This window comes from Primulina tabacum, chromosome 13 (genome assembly GCF_025594145.1).
Source record: "Primulina tabacum isolate GXHZ01 chromosome 13, ASM2559414v2, whole genome shotgun sequence".
In the NCBI taxonomy this organism is placed as follows: domain Eukaryota; kingdom Viridiplantae; phylum Streptophyta; class Magnoliopsida; order Lamiales; family Gesneriaceae; genus Primulina; species Primulina tabacum.
The window spans coordinates 35239236-35256408 of NC_134562.1; the positions used below are offsets into that span (position 1 = coordinate 35239236).

The 17173-nt window shown below is 31.3% G+C and overlaps 2 protein-coding genes across 2 annotated transcripts; both read left to right on the top strand.

Moving 5' to 3' along the window:
* Positions 1 to 1138: 1138 nt before the first annotated feature.
* LOC142523156 (protein CHUP1, chloroplastic-like) lies at positions 1139 to 5402 on the top strand. Its single transcript, XM_075626805.1, has 7 exons — positions 1139 to 2574; positions 3058 to 3996; positions 4194 to 4325; positions 4441 to 4622; positions 4721 to 4832; positions 4930 to 5073; positions 5161 to 5402. Exons 1-7 carry the CDS (start codon positions 1798 to 1800, stop codon positions 5242 to 5244), a joined length of 2370 nt encoding a protein of 789 aa, XP_075482920.1. The 5' UTR covers positions 1139 to 1797; the 3' UTR covers positions 5245 to 5402.
* Positions 5403 to 15661: 10259 nt separating this feature from the next.
* LOC142522524 (protein LIGHT-DEPENDENT SHORT HYPOCOTYLS 5-like) lies at positions 15662 to 16706 on the top strand. Its single transcript, XM_075625965.1, has one exon. The coding sequence runs from the start codon at positions 15903 to 15905 to the stop codon at positions 16530 to 16532; it is 630 nt and encodes a 209-aa protein (XP_075482080.1). The 5' UTR covers positions 15662 to 15902; the 3' UTR covers positions 16533 to 16706.
* Positions 16707 to 17173: the final 467 nt, after the last annotated feature.

The following is a 17173-nucleotide window of genomic DNA, read 5'->3' on the forward strand; positions in this document are numbered from 1 at the left end:
ACATTCTGCGTCCTCTTAATGACTTCCGGTGACTTTTTTCAGACCCTTTCTTGAATGTTCTTGAACAAATACATTTTTCTTTCGAGAAGCCCCCTTTCTGGACTCCTCTTGAGCATTAGCCCGTGCATCATCACTCTTTTCTTCTTGTACTGTTTTCTTGATAATCTTCATTTCCGTTGGACTACTAATATTTGAACCATATCTCTGTCCGTCTTGACAGATTTCAAGGCCTTCAAATATTCATCAAAGGATGGTTTGAATTCGAACTCTTTTTCCAGAACAATACCGCCCCCATCAATTAAAGAGCTTCTTGACGTAATTCTACTATGTTTCTTTCTTCTCGGAGCTAATACCATTCTGGGGTTCTGCCGCTTGAACGGGATAACGAATTGAATTTGCGGGTCTGATTGATTAAATAAACAACTTCAATGGCGGGTTCAGAAGAATATACAGTACCCCCACCATGTTCTTTCTCCTTAATTTGGCATATCATTTAAGTTCTCAAAACAAAATGTGACAATTGATACAAAAGTTTATGGTGATATTATCCATTATTTTTGAAATTATAAAGCTATCTTACATGTATTTTTAAAATTGTTTTTCTATTAAACTACATTTGAGATAGTTTTATAATTTCAAAAATAATATATAATCATATGTATATTTTTTATTGTACATATATCATAAATAATCAGAGATGAAATTGAAATATTCGATTTGGATCTTGGACATAAAAACGTTGAAACTAAAAATAGGATTTGTGTCAACACCCTCGTTGGTGTAATGATATAAACCAACGACATAAACCTCTCTCAATAGAGAATAAACATGTGTTTGATTTAATGTTAATTCTTTGTCAGATTGTAATTTTAAAAAAAACCTGTCATATAAGGTTTTTATGCCAACCATTTTTTATTTCTATAAAAAATTCAAAACATAAATTAAAATATCGTGATTTGCCATTGCCCCTTTATAAGCGCTTTTTTTAAAAAAAAAATATGTATAAACTAAAAAATTATATGGTTTTTGAATGATAAAAAATTGTTCTTTTTAGGAAATGTGTGTGTATTATGTTATATATTATATGATATTTAAAAAATGAAGTTTATTATGAAGAGTGATTCAAATTTCAAATTCAAAGTGAAAGGCGAACAGGAAAGCACCATCAGGGTACCACCTTTCGCTGTTGCTAGTTTGAGGATATTAAAACAGAACTGATTCAGCTGTGGACTCTTTCTCCATTGCCCAACCTTCCTGAGAGAATATGTATCATGTGTCATTATCAATAACAATTAACGATGACGAGGGTGTAACTAGTTGAAGGAGGAGGAAGAGGAGGAGGAGGCTTTTTCCTTTTCTTTTTTTTGAAAATGAGAAGGGCTATTTTTTCGCAAACTGTAATTGGTTGAGTTCAGTTTTTAGCTAGCCTGCTAAAAGGGGAGTTGGAAATAGAACCCTCTCATTTGACATGTGATGTGAGCTGAAAAATTAAATGTCCTTTGCAGTTAAATTCAATTCAGCTGAGTTTATTGACATCACTGATTAAACCCACATTTGTTTTTTGTGGGGTTTTTGAGATGTTCTCTTGTTCTTGACCGATCCCATTTGCTATCTTATTGGGGTTCTTGATGTTTTTCTTGGCGGTTCATTTGTCGTCAGATATATTTTTGTTTGGATTGGGATTTTTTTAAAATTTCTTGAGGTTGTTTGCTTTCTCTTGCCACTATATCCAAGTACTGAATTTATGCATTGCATCTCCAAGTGATAAAAGGTTCATATTTTATTAGTTTGTTCAAAATGAGAGAAGAAATTCCATCTGGGAACAGAGTGAAAACTTCAAAATTTGCTGATCAAAATCAGGTCTCAAAGGGTGCTAAGCCTAGCAATGTGAAGGCCGACGGAAATTTTTCAAGGATGAAATCTTCATGGGGTTCTCACATAGTGAAAGGATTCTCAGCTGCAGATAAGAAAACCAAAACTAGAGTACTGCAAACCACAGCTAACATCAATAAATTACCATTCGACGATGCCACAAACCAGAAGAATCAGCCACCGGTTCCGAATTCAAGAATCAAGAGGTCCCTTATAGGTGACCTCTCATGTTCAATATATCCAACGCAGGTGCATCCACAGGCTGTCGAGATCCAAAAGAAGAAAAACTCTATAGGCTCATCCGAGGATTTGTTTCTTGAAATTGACCATCTGCGGAATATGCTTCAGGAATCAAAAGATAGAGAGCTTAAGTTACAAGCTGAGTTATCAGAGTCGAAGAAAAATCCCACGGTGTTGGAGCTTGAATTAAATGAGAGTGAAGTTGATGGCCTTGTCAAGAAAGTGGGATTGCTTGAAAGCGAGAAGGAGGGCCTTTCTGCACAGTTGGCGTCCTTAGCTGCTTTAGTTGGGAAGCAGGACGAAATGTTGGAAAGCAGAGGACATGCAAATTTGAGTGCGGTGGAGATAGAGGTTGTGGAATTGAGGCGTTTGAACAAGGAGCTGCAGCTTCAGAAGAGGAACCTCGCTTGCAGGATTTCTTCCTTGGAATCTCAGTTAAATAACCTTTATCAAGTCTCTGAGGTATATTATTACCACTTACTGAAATCAAAGCTCTTGCTATTGATGTTTTTCACTGTCTACTTATCAATTTCTGCAACTGCTAAAGTTATTTGTCATAGAGCAGGTTGATCCGGTCAGAGTTTGTAATTTGCAATGTAGGGAAATTGTATGTCAGGAGGAATTTTAATTTCATCAAATTCTATGTCTGTGCTATACTTGAAATTCTAATCTAAGGATTCATCAAGAAAACACTTTTCTATGTTTGGTTAAAGGAAAGCTAATGAAATGTTTGAAAAAAATTGTTTTTATCGACTATCCTGTTTTCATTCATTTTCAATATTTTCGAATTTAATTATATTGAAAACATATTGTAAGTTTAGAAGGAGTTTTAAAAGAACGAAAACGGTGGTGAACATCAACTTTTATGGCAGCCTTGGGAACCGAAAATAGAATTAAGGATATCTTGATATCTTATTTATTTCATTTTGAACTCTTTATGGGCAGAATGATACTATTGAGAAGATTAAATCAGAGATTTCTTTGCTACGGCATACCAACGAAGATCTATGTAAACAAGTGGAACACCTTCAAATGAGCCGAATGAATGAAGTGGAGGAGTTAGTTTACCTGAGATGGGTTAATTCATGTTTGAGACATGAGTTGCACAAAGTCTCAACGACAAGTTGTGACAAGCCATCAGGCCTTAACTCTGTTGAGAAGAGCAAAGAGTCTAAAGGCTCATTATCCCTTCAGACAGATGAAGGTTCCGAAAAAAATGCCACAACGAGGTTACATCTGATCAAGAAATTCAAGAAATGGCCTATTACTGATGAAGACTTGCTACAAATGAAAGACACGGATGACCTTATCGATACTAATTGGAGTGATTTCCAAGGTTCAGCACGTAGGCACTCTATTGGCGGATCAAATTTCTGTTCTGAGGATTTGATAGTTAATAAGAGAAGGCAGTCTGATGGTTTTATATGCTCCAAGGAGGTGGATAAGGGGATGGAGGTACTAGTTTCGCAAAAATACGACTTGGAAGTAGGCAATAGGTCTCATGTTTATACCAACTGCCAAGAAATTAGCAAGCTATCTGCTTCATTTGATGTTGAAAAACGGGCCTTACGAATACCAAATCCTCCTCCTAGGCCTTCATGTTCTGGTGTAAATGAAATAAAAGAAGAAAAATCTTCTCAAAATCTTGCACCAGCTCTCCCACCACCACCACCACCTCTGCCCCCACCTCCGAAGTTAATGGGTAGAAGCATGATCGGAATAGTGAAGCGTTCTCCCCAAGTAGTCGAATTTTATCACTCACTCATGAAGAGGGATTCTAGGAAAGAGTGCTTAAATTCAGGGGCAACAGATGCACCAGATGTCACAAACGTTCGGAGTAGCATGATTGGTGAAATCGAGAACCGGTCATCTCATTTGCTTGCTGTAAGTGATTGTTTCACTCGTCATCCTTCTCTGTAGTTGTTACACAAGTAGATGCACAAGTAGCGATTCTTTTATATGCATTCTGGATGACGATATAATGCTTGCAAATAAATTATCTCTGAAGATACCAGCCTTCAATGTGTTCTTTTCATCAATCAGTTCTAAAATATCCTTACATTTCACCTTCTTGTGAGCAGATAAAGGCGGATGTTGAGACTCAAGGAGAATTTGTGAACTTCCTAATTCGAGAGGTAAATAGTGCAGTTTATCAGAACATTGAAGATGTAGTGGCATTTGTGAAGTGGCTTGATGATGAACTATGCTTTCTTGTAAGTTTCTAAATTATAATGCAGAATTCATTATCATGTTCCTTTCAAATTTTCATTAAAGGAGTTAGTCGGCAATTCCTGTGGTTTAATTTTTCCTGTTTGATTCATCCCCAAGGTTGACGAAAGGGCAGTTCTGAAGCACTTCGAATGGCCAGAAAAGAAAGCTGACACGATAAGAGAAGCAGCATTCGTTTACAGAGACTTGAAGAAATTGGAGCATGAAGTTTCGAACTATAAGGATGACCCTCGTTTGCCCTGTGATGTTGCATTGAAAAAATTTGCTGCTCTATCTGAGAGGTAAGTAGTTGTAGTTGCCTTCAAAACATAAGTTTTCGACTTTGCCTAAGATTCCTCCTGTAAGAATCCAGACTTTGATATAGACTCTCTTTCATTAGGATGGAGCGCACTGTACATAACATTCTCCGAACTAGAGACTCATTGATCAGACACTGCAAGGAGTTCCACATTCCTAATGACTGGCTACTAGACGTGGGAATCGTGAGCAAGGTTTTGTCTCTTGCCATTTTCACAACTTTTAGAGGAAAATTTATTTCTTCGTACGTACGAGTACACAGATATTTTCATTTTCTTTTCTTCGTTTCAGATAAAGTTTGGATCTGTCAAACTGGCCAAGATGTACATGAAGAGGGTTGCCATGGAAATCCAAACCAAGGCAACATCAGATAAAGATTCTTCCTTGGATTATATGTTGCTCCAGGGAGTGAGATTCGCCTTCCGAATTCATCAGGTTTGTTCACTCTTCAAGGAATAGCCATTCTTTAATTTCTTGATCATCCCTGCTGATAAAATTTTCTTGTTTTGGCATGATGTGCAGTTTGCTGGAGGATTTGATGCAGAAACAATGCACGCATTCGAGGAACTACGGGACTTGGCTGTCGTTTTGAACACAAAAAATTAGGTCCTATTTGGCTTATCATCTCAGTAAGCATCGAACATAATTCCGAAGCATTTAAATTTTTGTGCAACGACATTGGATTAATTGATATCTGTGAAGAAACGTGAGTTTCCTTGTAAAGATATCGTCGTTTTAAAATGCAATCATGCTTGTTCTCAACCCATGACATTTGCTATGATCTTAACAAATAAATGATGATAACCAACGAAAATGAACTAGAGCCTTATATGCAGTAATATTGTATATCTATAAATAATAAGACTAATTGATTTTAAACATTTACAAAACAAAACACATGCACGCGAGTTTTATCAAACGGGTTAGTCAAAAACAAATTTTCCTCATTTTCTCGCTTGACTGAAAATTAAAAATAAATTTAACATGCTAAAGATAACACAGCACTGGGTTTGGTGGAGAAAGATTGTAGTGAAATGAGCTGGTTAGAACCCGCATTCTTTTTCGCAGGTTTTCGAAATAATTCAGTTGACAGGGATCAAGAAAGGGCCATAATAAAGCCAAATCCTACTTTGTGAGAAAGCCCATTTCCGAATATGTGAATTTCTTAGGGAATAAGATGAATATAAAGCTAAGCTGCAATTGAGTCCATATGGAGGAAGATTGAATGATTTCTCCGAATCTGAAACTCCATTTCCCCACAGATCAGGCACCATATTCGTGGATCCGGAAGCTTTACAGTTAGTTACATGGAGCCGCATGTTTCAAATTCCCCGAGGGCCCGCGTGTTTCAACTATCGGGATCTTGATATTGGGATGAATAATCCTGCGGGAAACACAAGCTGCGCAGAAGCAAGCCTTTGAGGGTCGAAATATTTCAAGAATATTTTCAGAAGATTGGCGGTTGTCAAGACTGAGTTTGATCCGACCAATTTCTCCAGAAACGAGCAAAGCATCCCATTCCCAACAATCCCTCAAACAAAGTTTCACCGTTATTTTCATAGTCTTGGTCTCTCTTCAAGTTTTATCCATCCTCGATAGGAGGTCACTCCTATTCAATGTGTTGAGACGCACGTCTTACATAAAATAATAATGAGGATTTTTATCGACGGCTTTCACCTCATTCGTTTAAGTATCTAAAGATTTTATTTACATGACTCATCTAGAAAATTACTCCGATATCATTTGTTACGATCTGGAAGTCACATAAGTCCACAATGGTACGATATTATCTACTTGAGTCTAAGCTATCATAAATTTACTTATGGACTTTACCCGAAATACCTCATACCAATAGAGATATCATTCTATTTTATTAACTAATGATATTTTGTAGGAGTTTGATTTCATTTTCAACAAATGAATTACAAAGCTGCGGGATCATTGTGTACATTTATATACTTGCTGAATAAAACTTGCACGTTGAATTAAATAGTGATATTAATATGGACCTTTCCACAAAAAGAAAAGAGTTGGTCTGGTAAGACAGTGTCACGAATCTCTATCTATGAGACGAGTCAACGCTATCGATATTCACAATAAAAAATATTACTCTTAGCATAAAAAGCAATAATTTTTCATGGATGACTCAAACAAGAGATCAGTCTCACAAAATACGACCCGTGAAACCATCTCACACAAGTTTTTGCTTAAAAAATTTAATACGGAAATATTTGTAGTGTTTCATAACTTTTATTTTTAATCAAAATATTATAGATGTATTTTTTTTATGAAGCTTAAAACCAAAGGCTCGCATCCGTCCAACAAATTGTTTGTCGATACGGTAAATCGAACTCAGTGATTGGTGAAGCACTTAGCTATTGCATCAACTTGAATACATCAATTGATAAATAATTGAGATATTGATTGAGGGTCAATGCATTATTAATTATTAGAAGAATGGACCTAGAAACATATATTTTTTTATAGTTTTTTTAAAAAAAACAAGGCATTCACCTCGGAGGATATATAACTTCTTTCATTTAGTCGATTAATTGATAATTCAATAGCATGTTTGGGTATATGATGAAAGGACAACTTTGATCACGAACACCTAATTTAAGGTTGCGTTTTGTTTTGTTGAATTCATAGGATCAGTCATCCATTCCTTGTAATTTATATGTTAAATTTTTTTATCTTACATCAATTAATCATTAATCTATATCTATCTATATCTATATAAATATACAGATTGAATTGTGAATTTCCTTTATTATCCTCATTAAAATTGTACTCTAATGACACTTTGTCTTCCTTTTATGTAATTAGTTAATTATTATTAATCCATTCACTAATTATTATTTATTACTCTTTCACTCAATTTCATGGCTATGACTACAAATAATATCAAAGTATTTGTTCAACAACTAATGATTCGAATCAATATGTAATAATATTATTTATAAATTTAATTGGTTTTGTGAAAATAACTTACAAATAATAGTAATAGTGTTATACATTATTTTATTAAAATAATCAATATGTAATAATATTATTTATAAAATTAATTGATTTTGTGAAAATACCTTACAAATAATAGTAATAGTGTTATACATTCTTTTATTAAAATAAATAATACAAAAAATTTCAATATATAATAATATTGTTTATAAAATTAATTGGTTTTGTGAAAATACCTTACAAATAATAGTAATAGTGTTATACATTCTTTTATTAAAATAAATAATACAAAAAATTTATATTTAACAAAACAGAAACATTCTTTTATTAAAATAAATAATACAAAAAATTTATATTTAAGAAAACAGAAAATAAGAAATTATAAATTTATATGTCGAGATTTAATCTATATCTATATCTATATTTATATACTAATAATCTATATATTTTTAAATTTAAAATTAATTACTTTAATATTTACATTGACACCAAATTCACAGAAAATCACTATCATAAATACATGTTTATTTTTTTTATTCATCTACTCATTTAATAATAATCATTAATATATTTTTATTTTTAAATTTAAAATTAATTACTACGTGTTTTCTTTTTCATATATTCTTTTAATAATAATCATTAATACATTTTTATTTTTAAATTTAAAATTAATTACTTTAATATTTACATTGACATCAAATTCACATAAAATCACTATCATAAATACATGTTTATTTTTTGTTTGTTTTTCATCTATTCATTTAATAATAATCATTAATATATTTTTATTTTTAAATTTAAAATTAATTACTTTAATATTTACATTGACATCAAATTCACATAAAATCACTATCATAAATACATATTTATTTTTTTGTTTTTTCATCTGTTCATTTAATAATAATCATTAATATATTTTTATTTTTAAATTTAAAACTATTTACTTTAATATTTACATTGACATCAAATTCACAGAAAATCAATATCATAATGTTATAAATTTAAATAAATTGTTAATATTACGAACATTAAGGTAATAATGGGAAAACGAATAGAGATGAGTGTGATTAAATAAAATTAAATTATTAATAAATATTAAGGTCATATAAAACATTTTTTTCCCATTTAGAAGGTAGATATATATAGATTACTTATGTATCAACAAAAATACGTGATTGAGAGAAAATGTTTATATGTAAGTGATTTCATTGCAAACATTTAAGTTATTTAATCAATTTTCAATATATGATGCTAAAAACATATTACTAAATAATATATTATCTATTAATTAATCTATTAAATATATGACTTTCATTTGTGATCTTACTATTATATTATTATTATTTTTTTGTTTTACAATTTGTCATGTTAATGATGTTATTTAAGTCATTTTTTTATCTTAGTTTAATAAGATCATTAATAGTGTATTTAACTCAATCAAACTAATTATTATATTAATTTACTTTTAAATTTAATTTTAATTACTTAAATTTATATATTGTCGTCAAATAATAATATGAAGACAAAGGGAGATGAGTCGGACTGAATAAAAATAAATTATTAATAAATATTAATGTCATACAAAATTTCTTTCTCCCATTTAGAATAAAAATATTTCCAGACTCTTTATGTGTCAATAGAGATATGTGATTGAGAGAAATGTTTGTCTGTAAGTGATTTCAAACACTGTTTTTAAGTTATTTAGTCAATTTTTTTATAAATACTGCTAAATAAATATTACTAAATAATATGCTCCATTTGATCATTTTTTGTTCTTGCAATGAGAGAAGTTTTTTTACCCTAGCGTTAACATGTTTGATTGTTATATGTCATTTGTATTGATCATGTAATTGTGTTTGGATTGTTTATGTGATTTGTTTGTTTGCACAAAGAAAAGAGAAACAAAATCAAATATCCAACAAAAATGGTTATTTTTCAATTTTTTATTGTTGAGATATTTTGTTAATTTTTAAACACATAATGCATGTTTTCTGTTTGCTTAGATTACTTAGTTTGAAGTGACTTACAAAATATTAAAAAAATTGAAATATTTCTTCGTTTTTACCTTATGTCTCAGAATATCAAGAGATAATATTTTTTATTTATTGGGGCAAATGTATTTTCAAATTTCTGTCTATAAATCAATATTTAATTTTTTTACGACATTATTATATTCTCTAATCAATTTTTTTTACTTAGATTGATAGAAGGCATTTTAATTTGAGGTTTTATTTTCTTGCTTATATTATTTTTGTAATATTATTTATTATGAAAATAATAGGTGAACTACAAAATTTGGTAGGTCTAAGAGTCCTCTGATGAACGACAAATATGGATAAATTATTAAAATATATAATATCCAGTAGATTTTTGGCATACGATTTTGTTCTAATTCAATGATTATGCATGATTCTAAATTTTAATTATATCACAAGTTAACGCATGCTTTGTTGTTGCTATATATATTTTGTCAATAGTATAATATTTTTCTATGGTTTAAGAAAAATTGTGTGACTTTGAATTATATTTTTACGGCTGCTTTTCTAAATGGTTTTATTATGATTTCAAGGCACCATTTTTCATTTGTGTTTTTTTAAAGAAGTGGAATGAATATCTATAAAACAATGACATTAATAAGGTGTCTTCTCTTTATTTGAAAAAAATATTGGAAAATTTATACAAATTGTGAATAATATGAGTAAATATTTAATTTGAGAGTGATGTATGCTTTTTATTGCTCGTATATACTTCAATTTCTTTGTTATTGTACTAAATAAATTATTTTTAAACTTTGAGTTATCATTTTTTTTTTATCGAGGTTGTTTGTGTTATGATATTTTTATTCGTTTTGGTTAGTATTGTTGGCGGTAATTGATTTTTCTGATATTATATGATGTGTCTTGTTGTTTATATAAAAATAAGTATGAAAGTATACCAATCAAAGCCACGTATTTTGGGTCTTCTGTTCTACGAAGAGAATAATAAATGGTTTCTGTAAATTATATAATTTCTTGGGTTTTCATACATATAGTCTACGAAATGCGTCAAATTTTGAACAAAAAAGTTAAGACAAACATAGTGTATGAAAAAAAAAGACATGTTAAATAAAAAAAATAATGTTGTGTATTACTATGTTGGGTGCAATAATTGTCCCTGCTTGGTAGAGCCGTCGAACCGTGGTGCTTGAGTTGCTGTGCGGTTTAAAAGATTTGAGTTGCACCATTACTACTAGCTATAACTTTGGTAAAGCGGCAAGCGCTCGGCCCTACAATTGGTATCAGAGTCAAGATCACTGGTTCGATTCCCATTGATTGCAAGGAGTGCAATTATTGGGAGGGATATTGTCGGGTGCAATAATTGTCCCTGCTTGGTAGAGCGGCCGAACCGTGGTGCTTGAGCTGCTGTGCGGTTCAAAAGATTTGAGTTGCACCAATACTACTATCTATAGATTTTGGTAAAGCGGCAAGCGCGGTCCTATATACTATGTCCTAATTTCTGTATGATATAATTCAAGCACATTTTTTTATAGATATTTGAAATTAAGTCCAACTAAGTAACATGAAACATATACATATATATTAAATCATATTTAAAGCGAAATATTAAGATCAAGAATGATTCAGATTTAAATTTAAACGAAGCACAATGAAGAAGAAATTGAAGAATTGTATGTGTACGTTAAGTGTTATATATTGATTATGTTGTTACTTCATGGTTGTGCGACATATGGATGTCATATAAAATGTCAATATTTCTCAATAAAATAGTTTTCAAAAAGAAAAAATTCTTCATTCAGAAAAATAGATACATAAAAAACAAATTGTGCATAATTCTCATTCTATTTATAATAGGTATGAGAACAATTCTAAAGCTTTGTTGACACAATATAATAGATCAATTTTGTGCATTTTATTGAGACATTAAGCCAGTTTCACTTTATTTCCTCCAATATTATCTCGATATATTTCGATGTGATTACGAGATTGTTTTTGTCTCTTTTTTTAGTCAAAGTGTCTAACCAGCTAATTCATAACATATATGATGGTAGCATAGAAAACTCCTCGTCAAATAAATTCACTTAGTCAACTAATGAAATTCAAATAAAATTCTACAATATTTCATCAAATTAATTTTGACTATCATAAAATGCTCATGAAATCTAAATGGTTATATTATTAGATGTGATATTGAATAAGACAAATACTTTGACATATATTTGAATGATATCTCATATGCATATCTTAATTACATTATTCATATCTCTTCTCAAGATTTTTAAAATACAATAATTAATTTTGTATATCGTTCCACAAGATATAAAATATTATAAAACAAAATATAAACTCGATAGAAGAAAATTTGTTTTGTTTCAATGAATAATACAATATTATGTTCTAAACGCAACAAATGAGATTGAAACTATATCATCCTTATGACATGATGCACGCAATCATTATTTCAAAGCTTTCAAAAAATGACGATCAATATGACTTTCTTGAATTGCGTCAAATTAAATGAGGACACAATTTTAAAATATAGCCATTTGAAGAGATTTCAAGTATTTTTCTCACAATGATTGAGAAATAGTTGTTAAAAATTTATTAACCTTGTAGCTATATGTTTATAATATTGATACTAAATATATAAAATTGATATCACAAATATCACAATATTTGAAGAAGGTGCAACATCATTCATTGATTTTGTTGTTGAAGAATATATAAGTTATACATACTTTTAGTCACAGTGAAAGCTTATCGCGAGTAAAAGCATTTTTCTTAGGATTTATAGTTGATGATTGTCAAAAGCTGAAAAATCATTTAACAACAAAAAAGATAGTCGGAAAAATAAGATTATCAGATAAAAACAATGTAGAAAACCGAAAAAATGTCGTGATAAAGAAGCAAACTATGAGCATGTCAGATCCCGGATAAGGATTGTAAATAACATAATATATGTTAAAGACGATCAGATACTTGCTGAGCATACCAAAATAGTTATATGCATATTATAACAAACTACGACAAAGAGTTGTTGAGTTCTCAAAATCAACCAAGAAGCATATTGGAAAGTGTTTCGAGTGGATAAGATAATTTCTCTTATTCATATACCGTCTATGGTCATGATTTTTTTATTTTTTATGGCTTAGTTTGTTTCAGTTGATAAATGTTATTAGCCATGTTTTAATTCATTTAAATATTACCAAAATTTCGTACATATATTTTCAACAGTTTAAGTTTTTACGTGCAACGCACGTGCATTTTTCTAGTTGATTATAAAATTGTCAAACAAGCCGGCGGCTACCAAACTTGGCGTATTGAGAAAAATCATACATAAATCAGTATAAATATTTCAAAAGTTTTCAACCATACATAAATAATTATATATAATATAATATTTCAAAATCAATCAAAGTATTATAAAATAATATAAATCTTCAAAAATTAACAACAATTTCAAATAATATAAACATTTAAAAATTCATCAGTAATATAATAATTGTTTTAGCATGACTCCAAACGGCAGTCAAAATGCGTAACTCAACCCACCATTTTTAGCATGTCTCCAGACGGACCATCATAATTGCGCTGCTGATCTCTCTAAATCTAGACATAAATTTTCCGTCATATTTCTCGTATGAAATTCAGTACAAAACATTAAAAATACGATATTAACATATGATGTTACCAAACATATATAAAAACATCAATATTAATGACATGCCTTTTCGAATGAAAATTGATATAAAAATATTAAAAATATAATACTAATATATAATATGTGTTAATTGTTTTAGATCTGATACAAAATATAAAATTTTAAAAAAATTATTAATATTTATAACGTAGAACAATTTACCTTCGTTTCTACCACCGTAAAAGGATTGAGAGGTACAGAGCGAAAGAAGCGAACTATAAAAAAAAAATTGAAAAAAGAAGAAGCCGTTCGTGAAATTATTGAAAGAGAGCCCACCTACGACTTTGAGGGACTAATATGAGTCAAATCAGAGGCACCTCCCCTTCCTTTATCTCCATTCGTTTCGGCCAAAAACACCAGACTGCTTGATTTGACGACTCGACAAGATGTTTCCTTACCTAAATTTAATTCATTTTTACTAATTTTAATTTATTTCAAAATCAGTGTGGTTGGAAATTATCCGAAATTATTCACAATGTTGCTTCAATCATGCTAATCAACATGATTTATTATGGGAACAAATATATAAATAAATATATTTATTTATATATACACACACACACACACACACACACACACATTTTTTATCTGTATAATAATGACTTATAAGTTAGTCTAGGATATTTATTGTAATAATTATTTAAGTTTGGATCATTTTTGTTACTTTCAAAAGTAATGGTATTTTGTGAATTTGCGGCTTAGAGAGTTAAAAGGTGATAATGTGATATTATTATTTTGAAACAATTTAAATAGCCTATGGATGAAAATTATATATTTCATTTTTTTATTTCGACTATTTGTACAAAAATTATAATTTTTCTGTTTTTTTTCTATTTGAATATCCAGACTAAATATAAGTTTAGACAAAAATCTCAATATATTATTTTCCATTGATCTTTTGAAAAATTTAATTTGTTTTAAATTCGAAATTTTTATTTTTTAATTTATATATATATATATAAAAGTATTTTTTTAAACCACTTCTTTCCGAGGACAAATTATGTTAAACTCATTGGATCACACCCACAAACATACGTTCATATATACATATATAACATATGCATTAATTAATATATATAATGGTTTTGCCATCAAAGCCTAGTGAATTTTATATCCTACAAAAAGAACTACGAACGATAGTGGATAATACACCTTTAAATGTCCAGTTATTATTTATCATAGCTCACAAGTAATATAATACATAGTGGACTCATAATTGTAAAAGTGTTTCAAAATATCAAAGTAGATATATTTGAATGCTTATTATGTTTATATATTTAATGATTTGAACATGTTTGGATGGAATTTTTTAAAAATAAATAAACAAATATTCCTATGGAATCTTCTCACAGTTTGATTTTGTGAGACTTATCTCATATACAATTCGATCCATGAAAAAATTATTTTTATGTCCAAAATATAGACCGATATTGTTACAATGGGTTTTTGTTAATTGTCCCACATCGGTTGGATAAATAACTTGGGAGTTGTATATATGGGCTTGGACAATCCTCCCCCCTTGAGCTAGCTTTTGGGATTGAGTTAGATTCAAGTTTCAATCTTAACTTGGTATCAGAGCCCAGGTTCCACCGTTATGTGTTGGACTGCCTATAATTAGGCCACCCATTCTTCCCATAATTGGGTTATTTCTAAACTCCACGCTCCAGATGTTCATTCCTGGGAGTTGTATATATGAGCTTGAATAATCCTCCCTTCTTGAGCTAGCTTTTGGGGTTGAGTTAGGTCCAAGTGTCAATCTTAATAGTTTTCAAGAAGAGGAATTTTTAGAAAACCAGGAATCAAAAAATTTGATTTGGGGCTTCTATTTATACATATATTATTTAATTATGTAATAATGGTTTTCACTAATTCAAACACAAAATTTGCTGCCATTAAGAAAAAATAATTAGAAAACCCCACTGATACTATTTATACTTTGTTTTTTTTCTAAATTTGAGTTGGTGGCAAGAGAATGATTATCAGATATAAGCACTTTATGGATAAGAAAATGTTTTCTTATATATCAACATTCTAACAACATAAAATCAAAAAGAGACAAATATATAGGGGAAAAAAACAATTTTATTTAATATATATCTGGGAAAATAACTGTTTTTATGTTTATTTAGGAGCTTGTTCCTGATAAGTTAAAATATTTTTTTGAGTATGTGTGCAAATATATTTGCTGTATGTATTGAATCTAACCTAAAGTGAGGAGATCCCATGCAAGATGAATATTATATTGGTCAAAAGGACTGAGAACAAACTCCACCCCTTTGATTGAGCTTAAAAGTAGATTGATTAGTCTGATATAACCCTACACTGCAAGATTTGTACTACCAAAATTGGAATTTTCCGCAAAAAAAAATATGAGAAAGGACAGGTTGAAGTGATGTGCAAACTGTCATCACGTCTCGTCCGCTCTGTGGGGGATTTCTGCATGCAGGCCCAGGCCCCTTTGTTACCTACCTATATCATCATCTACGTATTAATCAAGTCTTTCACCTCCATTACTACTTAATCGAATTTCAGCTATTCTGCAACCAGACCATTACAGAATTTCATTTTTTCTAGAAAAAACATAACTATCTAGGACATGCAGTGTGAAAATGTCGGTGGCAACTATTCTAAACCAGTTCAATTCCAGCGACATTAACGGCGCTCCATCAGATAACATCGGCAGCCAGAAAACGTCTCTGAGCCGTTACGAGTCTCAGAAGCGGAGAGACTGGAACACCTTCGGGCAGTACCTAAGGAACCACAAGCCGCCGCTGGTGCTCTCACGTTGCAGCGGGGCGCACATACTTGAATTCCTCAAGTACCTCGATCAGTTCGGGAAAACCAAGGTTCACAACACCACCTGCCTCTTCTTCGGCCACCCTCACCCACCTGCTCCATGCTCGTGTCCGCTGAAGCAGGCGTGGGGTAGCCTTGACGCGCTCGTGGGCCGCTTACGCGCGGCCTTTGAAGAGAATGGTGGGACTCCGGAGGCTAATCCTTTTGGGGCACGGGCAGTGAGGTTGTATCTGAGGGAGGTGCGGGACAGTCAAGCGAAGGCGAGAGGGATTGCTTACGAGAAAAAGAAGCGTAAGAAGCCACAGAAGCAAGTGGAAGCACCGTTGATAGAGGAACACGATGAAGATGGTAACGGTGGTGGCATAATGATCATGGCGGCGGGATCATCAGGTGCCGACAGGAACTCTGTCGGTAATAGAATTTCTTTGCCGGCCTGTTTCTAACTAGCTAGCCACCGGTGTTTACCCATAATCATTGCTTTATTTCTAGAACTAATCTGCTGCTGTAATATTCATAGTTTCCTGAATAAGTGATGGTGATGAACTCATGTGTTGGCTTGTGCCGAATTGGTCACCAGTTTAAGAATGGATCTTTAATTAGAATTAATATTAGAATTAGACTGGCATTGGTGCAGCTTTTAAATTATTTTATCAAAGTTGTCAGTACCACACATTACTTTCTCTGGATAAATTAATTCACTGCAATGTATATATACATAGAAGCAATATGTGTTGAGTTGGCCGTTTGTGGGAAAAGGCTAAGGAATTCCAGTGAATAATAATGTTGTGAATAAACAGAGCTAAGCCCGAATTTTTTTTTCCTTAAAAAAAGATTTTTATGTCAACACAAAGAGGGACCGAAAAGAAATTTTCTTCTCAACACAGCTTTATCTCAAGTCCCAAACAGTGTCGATATACTGACTTCATAATTATCACTTGCTGCATCACATAGGCGTACGTTGTGAACCGTCAAATTTGTCCTCCACCTTAAACGCTGACAGACCACACCACCTTTACCAAAAGGTGACTTGCAAAAGCGACTGATCATGGTGATCGCCTTCAAAAGAAAATTACAAAATTTCTTT

Coding starts and splice junctions, on each gene's coding strand:
- LOC142523156 (XM_075626805.1), top strand. CDS start 1,798: ATGAGAGAAGAAATTCCATCTGGGAACAGAGTGAAAACTTCAAAATTT. Junction 2,575..3,057: donor ACCTTTATCAAGTCTCTGAG/GTATATTATTAC, acceptor CTTTATGGGCAG/AATGATACTATTGAGAAGAT. Junction 4,326..4,440: donor ATGATGAACTATGCTTTCTT/GTAAGTTTCTAA, acceptor TTCATCCCCAAG/GTTGACGAAAGGGCAGTTCT.
- LOC142522524 (XM_075625965.1), top strand. CDS start 15,903: ATGTCGGTGGCAACTATTCTAAACCAGTTCAATTCCAGCGACATTAAC.